Source organism: Eurypyga helias, unplaced genomic scaffold (assembly GCF_000690775.1).
Source record: "Eurypyga helias isolate BGI_N326 unplaced genomic scaffold, ASM69077v1 scaffold23734, whole genome shotgun sequence".
NCBI lineage: Eukaryota > Metazoa > Chordata > Aves > Eurypygiformes > Eurypygidae > Eurypyga > Eurypyga helias.
In genome coordinates, this window is record NW_010247147.1 from 5,466 (window position 1) to 14,305 (window position 8,840).

Genomic DNA, 8,840 nt, shown 5'->3' on the forward strand with positions numbered 1-8,840 from the left:
AAAGCCAAACAAGAGTCTGTAAGATGACACTGCTATGTGGGAATTGCAGGGCTTGCACCAACCTTCATATTCTTCTTCGCACTGCAGAGAAGCATCGCTTAGAACGTTTAGCAGCCTCAGCACAGGCGTGGGGAGCATCACCAAATCTTCGATATGGGGAGCTGTTTGACACCCACAGAATTAGAGAAATCAAAGTCCAAAGGAGCAAGAAAACAAGAAGCTGACTCAATATGCACTATCATATACAAGCACTTACTGCTCTTTGCAGTAGTTTTGCTTCACTATTACCTGCGTTCACAGCTTGTATTCACCCTGTTTCCAACTTACCTTCACCCGCGCACTGAGACTCTTTTAAAGGGTTCAGCGCAGCCCACAATTATACTGAGGCCAGCACCTGAAATGGCTTTTAAAATTACAAAGCTAACAGAAATTAAGCCTAGATTTACGTCTACTTAGCTCAGATTCAGAAACTGATGTGACCTCAAGAGCTGTGCTAGTTGAGCAAACTGTCTCGTATCTCTGAAGATGTGAAAAGATGAAAGAACTACTCTGCAACCTGCCTCTCCTGTTACTGCTACCAGACAAGCTGAAAATGGGCCAGCCAGCTTCTCTAACTCCAGTTCTTAAGCTGGGCTACAGCAGAAACCTCAGCTCTCGCTAGGATATCTTCCAGTTCTTCACTACACACCATGTAAACCCTCCCCCCTTCCAAAAACACACCTGCAATGCACGGTTTGTGAAGACCACCACACAATCTTGCAACAGAAACGGGGCAAACTACCTAGTTACTTATTCTTACTTTGCCTGAATCAGGCATGGACATGAGAGAGTGGCCACAAGGTGGGTGAGCAGTGACCCTCTGAACAACTTTACAGGAGAATAAAGCCCACTCCCACGGGGTGCTTAGCTCTAGAAAACAGGCAGCATCAGGATGGCCTGGAACAGCGTTGCATGGACACTACTGTGGAATAAGGAAACAGTCCAGGTGGACAGACCAACACCAAACTACCAGAGCCACGTCCGAGAGGACATCCAGACAGCTAGAAACTCAAAGCAGCAGGGACGACGTCACTTCTCCAGGGACAAAAGCTTGATTTCACGTTCCTGAAAGGGGCAGGCCAGTCATGAATTTAAGATCTGGGAGCCCAGCTTGCAATACCTGGAGAGTGTTAATGTTTTTATTTGTACTGGCAGCTACAGTGGCCAAACACAACAGCGGTACCTCACACTTCTCACACTTGACAGTGAGAGAGGGGAGAGAAAAGGGCTGCAGTTCTCCAGTCTGAGCTTTCCGACTACGTTTGTAAAGACAGCAGGCTGTTATTTCCTTAGAAATACTTTTCCAAGCTAAGCACACAACAGGTACGAGGGAGCTGACACCCCTGCCAGATGCAGACACATGTTGATTTCATAGTGCAGGAGGAGATGACAGGCAAGCACATGTGCTATAAATCTCCCGTCTGCCATGGAAAAGCCCGTATGAAAAGCTTAGGGGATGAAAGGCCTTATCAGTCTAGACGATGCCCAGACAGCGCTCAGGGACAGCCCTTCGAAGAAAGGTGCTGCATGCAGATAACCAGGCGTGTTCCTGCTCCAAGCGAACCGCCGGGACCGTTCTTCCACACGACTGTTGGCAACCAAAGACAACATCAGATGAACCGGGGACTGAAAGAACATATAAGCGTCGCCTTGGTCTTATATGCTGCCCCTTTTATTCAAGTAAGTCAGTCTCGTTTCACATGTCATTTTTTCAGGGAAGTGAGACAGACCAACTCCTAGGATCTTTCAGCCCCTCTGCTCCTCTTCCAAGTGTTAGGTGATACCAACCACGCTGACAACACAGAGGGATGCAGCCTGCAAGCAGCTCAGGAAAGAGGTTGATGAACTGTAAAGTCAAGACATGGCTATAAATGACAAGGAAAGGCATTCTCAGCTGTCTTTGCTCTAAACAGAACCACCGTGTCCAAGTGAAAGGCAAGGACAGATCGTTTTCTGACTTCCTAGGAAAGAAACAGTAAATGCTTCTTTGTGCAGACAAGCTTATGTACAAGTTTGGCAAAGAAGAGAACCAGCGACGAAGAAAAATTGAAGCTGTTGTATAAACTTGTAGCACTAACCACAGAAGCACCTTCCTAGGTACAGTTGGGTGTCTGTGTGTTTAAAACTAGACCAGAAAGCACTGCCAATATCCTACTCCCTCTGCTCTACAGCAATACTGGCTGCAAGGTTCAGCTCCTTCCACAGGAAGGTGGCTTTGACTACAACAGTCCCAGTTTCTGAGACGCGAGAGAAGTCTGAAAACAGGGCCGAGTTTGTTACCTTTGCCTAATACACAGGAACGCCAGTATCTTGATGTGACCTCAAAAGGCAATACTTAACTTCCACTGCGAGGTACACTGACCAGCTTAAGAAAAAGTAGGGCTGAAATTCAAGGGAAAATGCTAGTCCAGCTGGAAACCGGGTGCCTGAAGCATTAATTTATGCTGCAGAAAAGCTGGATGCAGAGCTCTTTGCTGGTGTTCTTGAAAGCGGAGGTGCTCTGGAGAACGCTAGCGTGTTGCTTGTGGAACAGAAAACAGGGAGAGATACAGGCCTGAACAGGGCAGTCTCAGCCCATCTTTTGCTGACAGCCTGCAAATGGGGGTGGGGGGTGCTGGGAAAACACCATTTGATTGAATTGAAGAGAAAGCAACTGTTTGACGTGTGCAGCGGAGGCAACAGCAGATGCTACCACCAGCCACTGCCCTAGTTGTTCACATTCCTGCCTTCTGAACTGGGAAACTTTTGGCATAAGGAAAACCTTACATCTACCATAAATAGAACCGCACTCTCTAAAAGCATCTTAAGGGCCACAATGTTAGGTAAGTACCTTGGTTATTTCTGTCCCCTCAGGTGCTTGGCATAAGGAAAACCATCCATCTACCATAAATAGCACCGCACTCTCTAAAAGCATCTTGAGGGCCACAATGTTAAGTAAGTATCTTGGTTATTTCTGTCCCCTCAGGTGAATGCTGCTTCCAATAAACTCTCAGTAAGTTGGATCTGGGCAGAATTTAATGGGATTCCAACCAGGGAAAAGCGACAACTCGCAGGGCAGACCCGAGAGCGCAGGCACCGCTCCGACCCGCCCGCCGTGGGACCGCAGACAGCTGGCGAGTGCCACAAAGAGCAAAGGGGCAGCAACACGGCCAGAACCAGAAACAACAGCATGTAACTCTCTGCCACTTCCAGTACCCGCCGAGAAAGCCGTGAGCAGGGGCGATGCGCACAGCTTACCGAAGGGAATGCTGAAGAACGGGCTGCATAAAGCCTTCTCCGCGGAGGCTCGCTTTCCTTGGTCACAATGAAGCATGCTGTAAGAGAAGACACCCTTAGGATCTCGCGCGTTACACTCCTGCATCGACAAATTCAACTTGGGCTGGCTCCCCTGACAGCATTTTGGGTACACAGTACAGCAGGCTTTCCTTCTCATTGTCTCTCAGCACCAAATGATGGAAGTTGCTCACCCAAAACGTTCACAAGGAACAAGGCATATTCCAGCCCCAGCTACCCAGGCCACTCAGCTCACGTCTCAGACATACATGCAGTCTCATGAAAACGATCACACTCCAAGAAGCTCTCACATCGTTCCACAAATGGGATTCAAAGCAGCTAACAGCCTAGGGCTTGCCTGAGAAAATCCCCTGCTCGGCTTTGCCAGTGGCTCCCGATGCTATTTCTGCCAAGCTGTGTCCTCATTCACTCTGTAGCCTCGGAGCAGAGCCACAGGGCAGCAAAACCAATCTCAGCAGATCCTTAACAGAGCTGCACAAGTGCATTTGAATTTTGGTAGCAGTGGAGAAGCAGCCCCCTCCCTCGTTCCTGGCAACACTCCCCTAAGGCAGCAAAGTCTCCAGTCTTCTCCAAATAGAACCTCACTGGCAGGAAATGCAAAGCAGCGAAACAGAAATGATTAACGTCATGACTGATACTCTTCATGTGCTTACTCCAAACTGTGCCAAAATCAGGGGAGCTGAAGCATCTCTGCTAATGCTTGCACTTGTTACTAGCACAGTGGCAGGGAGATTTAAAAAAAAAAAAGAAGCATTAGGTGTGGGCTCTAAGTTACCAAAAGCAAGGCAAGAGACTTCACGGAGCACATCCTTAAGCAATAGTTAGCAAATATGCTAAGATACCTTTTGATAAGGTCTCTGAGGTGATAAGCTGGAATGGCTGAATTAACCACCCCTTCACTGGCAAATATGCGATCAATGATGGCAGAACTGTTTGTCTGGAAAGAAAAAGAAACAATCCTTAGGGAGGGGGGAGAAAAAAAAAAAAAAAAGACCAGTGCAAAGCTTGCGATATCCCATCATTTTCCAGACTGGATGCAGAGGTCTCTGGTACTGTGGGGCTTTGTGGGAGATCCCCAACGCTCAAGTCTCACACATTAAACACCAGCAGGTCCACATCAGATGGAGTTTTCCCCAAGTGTCTGTGCTAAAGCTGGAAAGTTTCCGCACAGAGGCAAATTTGCTGTTACTGTGGATGTTATGGTGATGGAAGAATAATCTCACCGGGAAGGGGAACACGGAACAACATCGTTTCATAGAGGACAGTCAGGCTCACAACACAGAGCCTTCCTCTTGTTTTCTCACGATACAGACTTTGGAGAAGATCCCCGAATTACACTAACAGACTAAAACCAGCAAATAATTCCGCTCTCCCTGTGCTGCTGAACTAGCTGGCAGCCATCAGCCATCTGTTTCGTTCCTCCTTCTGTGCCACACTGCAGCCAGCGCAACTCATCTCCCAAATCTTGGCAAGACAGAGGCTCCAAAGAGACTCCCAGAACCCTCAGCTTTCAGTAACCTGAACACAGGCAGCATTCAGGCACAACAGTCCCACAGGGCAGACAAGTCTTTAAGGCTCTGGAAGCCTAATTCTCAAGGCAAAAGGATTAGAGAAACATCCTGGAAACCCTCTCTAGCTGCCAGGAGCTAGGTCACAAATCCAGGTTATGAACAAGAAGCAGGAGGACTCGTTTGGTACAAGCAAGAATGACCGCAGCAGCTATCACTCACCTTCCATTCCTGAGATTGGACTGTATGTTTCAGTTTCATTCCTGAGAACATTTCCAGTAAAACAATTCCCAGACTCCACAGATCCACAGCAGAGGTACACTCTGTCTCACTCTGGAGCCCTGCCTGTGCCAGGCAGTTCTGCAGTTCTGCCTCTGGAGCCCGATACCCGTCTGTTTGAATATATTTCACATCCTATGGAAGATCAAACACACAGAAAAAGTGAATTTTCCAGACTCTGGTTCTCTGTTCTACCTTTACATCAGTTGACAGACGTCCTCCCAAATGTGTCAACAAAGTATTATTGCTAAATTGACATCATACAGCCAGTCGTGTCAGGCAGCTCAACTCGCTATACTGCTTTGTTGATGGGGAAAAAACAAGACTGGAAAAGAAAACACCTCCCAGCAAAGCAGCAGGCATCCCACTAACATCCCATCTCTCTGAAAGACAGCGCTGCTGGGAGGAAGAGGCTGGATGTCACTGCAGACTGGCCCATTAACCTCTCCTAAGTGCAGAAGACTTGAGAAGTTTCAGGATAAAGGGTCGAACGCCCACACGTTGGCTGCCTGAGAGCACAAACAGACCGGGTCTGAACGGTGAGGACCAGTAACAGCTGCCATTATTCAAGTACTGATGTTCTCTGGAACAAAACGTTAAAAGAACAAAGCAGGCACCCAACGCTCAGATGGGGAAATTATCAAAGGCGCTTCCCACGCACCTCTCCCTTCTCCCCCCTCGCAGCCAGAAGCGCTGCAGCAATCAATGCCTGCCCAGAGTAAAATAAACTGCCCACGCGCTCCCGCTTACAAGAAAACAGGAAATCAGAGAATCAATCCAAAATGATCTGGTTCTCTAACTGAAAATAAAGTTCACAGAAGACACTTAACGGAGCTCCAAAGTGTTTTATGAACTTTAAAAAGAAATGGATACACAAATTGCTCATCAGCGTCCCTCCTCCTATCAGCCAAGAGCAGAAGCCCCAGGATGGCAAAAGCAGCGACGTAGCAGCCCCACCAAAAAAATGTGGAGAGATAGAGAAAACACTGTGGTGCCACCAGGAAAAACAGCAAGATGAAATTTCACTCCTACCATCCAAAGCCATTTTGAGAGATATAAGTGGTTGAGACCTTGCTCTACGTACAGCCCTTCTCTGTTAAACAGTAACAGCAGGGAAAGTTGTGCAAGGCTAAGCTCGGCAGAGCTGTCACAAATAAAAGTAGTGCAGTCTTGACTCAGATAAGGAAATCATACACGCATGCTGCTGCCCAAGGCAGGGGTAGTGAGGGGAAGCTGATACCCGGTGCGCGTTCAAAGCAGGGTCAGAAGGTTCACCCACACAGCCAGCATATTCCTGAGAACGGGCAAAGGAAACTCAGCCCGGAGAAGGCAGACTGGAAGGAAGCAGAGAAGCAAATAAAACACCTGATCAACTATTATGAGGCAACTTACGTAGCAAGATGCCAAACACAGACCTGAATTAAAAAAATATGTATCTGCATTAGACACAGGGCACCAGGAAACTGTTTTTTGCTGACAGACAGCAACAGATTACCAGCACAACCCAGCGTTCATCCAAGAATGCGTGGCAACAGAAGCACAACATGAAGGAGTTAAGAAGTACAAACATTAGAAACAGCTCCTGGACCAAAGAATTCAGAGACAGGTCACTCGCACAATCCTCCGATAACCACAGATCAGCAGGCTGTACCATCAACACCAGGTAAACCAGTAAAGAAAGTGTATGAACCTCAAACCTCTAAATGAGTACACGGAGTAGGGACAAGTGGGACAATGTCACAGCTCGTTCACTGCACATCACCCAGTGGTTAAAGACAAGTTTGCTAAGAGGCTACCTGAAGAAAAAGCTTTACTGGGACTCCTTCAGAGGCCACTACTTTGAGAGGGAGGGTGAAAGGAAGCCCTGTCGAGCCAACAGCAGGACCTCCTGAGGCACTCTGCTTTCATCAGAGGCCAGAAAAGAATAAAAAGGGCAAGGACAAGCTTCTGAAACTCGGTATCACCAAAACAAAAAACTGACAGTATGAAGAGGGAGTGCGAAGTTCAGCAAACGGGAAAAGCAGAGTAGAACAGGCTGAGATCTGTGTCAGTCAAGAACGGACACTGCTTACCCACAACCAGAGCCTGGGCTTTGTTAACACAATGACACGGGAAAGAAACATCCAGACTTAAAGGGAAGCTGGCGAAGATAGGATGAAAGTAAAGACGAGCACAAGGACACTGCCAGAGATAATGCACCGGACTGGGGAGGCTGATGGCAAAAGCGGGATTACTGCTACATACGATAAGGGATGATAAAAGGAAATCCTAAGGATCTGGATGCTCTCACTCGTCTGACCACATAAAAACTAGCAAACTTTCCAGGAAGCTGAGACACCACTTTTTTCAGTGCATCATTACCTTTGGAATTTGTGGTTGTGCATTGCACAATGGCTAAGACACCAACAGAAACCAGGGACACGCAAGGAGAATGGGAACATGTGCTTCTGCTTTTGGGGCCAGAAAACATTTTAGCCTTTTCCAGCAAACCCTCAGCACCAGCTCAGCTCCTACTCCCATCACACTGACTCCAACACCCACGAGCAGAACGCGTCACAGACCCACACAACTCAACACATGAGCCAACTGCTTCGAGAGCAGCATGTTCCAAACCTGATTCCCCTCTTTGAAGCTAAGTCCAAAGTCAATGAGCTTAAAGCACTCCTCCTCTGCACTCCACAGGATGTTGCGTGGCTTGAGGTCTGCGTGCACGTAGCCTTTGTGGTGCAGGAAAGCCAGGGCCTCGAGAACGTCTCGGGCACAGTGCTGGATCATCCACATGGAACAGCCCTGGTTGCTGGAGTGCAGCAGCAGCTCGGACACGCTGATGTCCAGCAGCTCCAGCAGGAGACAGCGAGACGGGCCATTGGCAGAGTAGTGGTTGGTGAACACGCCGTACAGTGTCACTGCAGTGAGACACAGCGACAGGCATCGGTAACGAGCAATTACGCGGTCATCATCACGCTCCACTGCTCTCCACTACTGCCCAGAGGACCAGGAAAGCCGCAGGAGGCAGCTCGTGTTTTACAAAGGGAGAGATGGAGAACCAAACTTCACAGGGAAGCAGCAAGGGAAGACCAGCCACGTCACCCCGCTGGGCTTTGGGGGACAGGCCAACACCCTGCCAGGCTCCGCAGAGGTGCAGAGCTGAGTGCTCCTGCTCAGAGGACAATCTCTGGGATATGAATAAGCAGGTTCCGGAGGGTGAAACGGAGTTAGCACCACTCTTTTTGCGACACGTTAATCCCTTCCTGGGAAAACGAGGACAAGCAGGAACCTGAGCTCTCGTCTGTGTACATTACAGCATTAAACAGCATTTCACATAGACCAAAAAGACCAAAAAAACCAGTGGCGGGTGAACGCGGAGGCTTCCAGCACTACCTCCCTTCCCGAGCCCACTCCCACCCACGCGGGGGCCCAGGGGCTCCTGCCAGAGCCAGGCAGGGCTTAGGGGCGCTCTGCCTGCGGCGACAGCCTGCCTGCCCGGAGGGTGACACCCGTCTCCCGCCTGCTCCTGCCCACCCTGGGGGGTGACCGGCAGGCCCCGAGCCCAGGGAAGGGGTGATCCCCCGTCCAGCCTGCCCCAAGGCGGGGGACCAGCACCACCCGCGGGGATGCTGCTTCGGGGTGTCCCGGCTAGGAGCCCTCAAACCTGCCCACCCAGGGGTGCCAACCCAAGGGGCGCGCTGGTCTGGGGTCCTTAGCCCTGCCCGTGGGGGT

At 49.4% G+C, this 8,840-nt stretch overlaps 1 protein-coding gene across 1 annotated transcript in view; it reads right to left on the reverse strand.

Annotated features, from left to right (window-relative positions):
• The window catches only part of UHMK1 (U2AF homology motif (UHM) kinase 1), a gene marked incomplete at its 5' end in the record, with an annotated part of 9,814 nt that extends 1,715 nt beyond the window's left edge, over window positions 1–8,099 (reverse strand). The window contains 5 exons of the mRNA XM_010150654.1: window positions 63–161; window positions 3,277–3,353; window positions 4,176–4,270; window positions 5,064–5,255; window positions 7,734–8,099. Of these exons, the coding sequence (XP_010148956.1) occupies window positions 63–161; window positions 3,277–3,353; window positions 4,176–4,270; window positions 5,064–5,255; window positions 7,734–8,099 (829 nt within the window). The remainder of the gene's footprint in view (window positions 1–62; window positions 162–3,276; window positions 3,354–4,175; window positions 4,271–5,063; window positions 5,256–7,733) is intronic.
• Window positions 8,100–8,840: the final 741 nt, after the last annotated feature.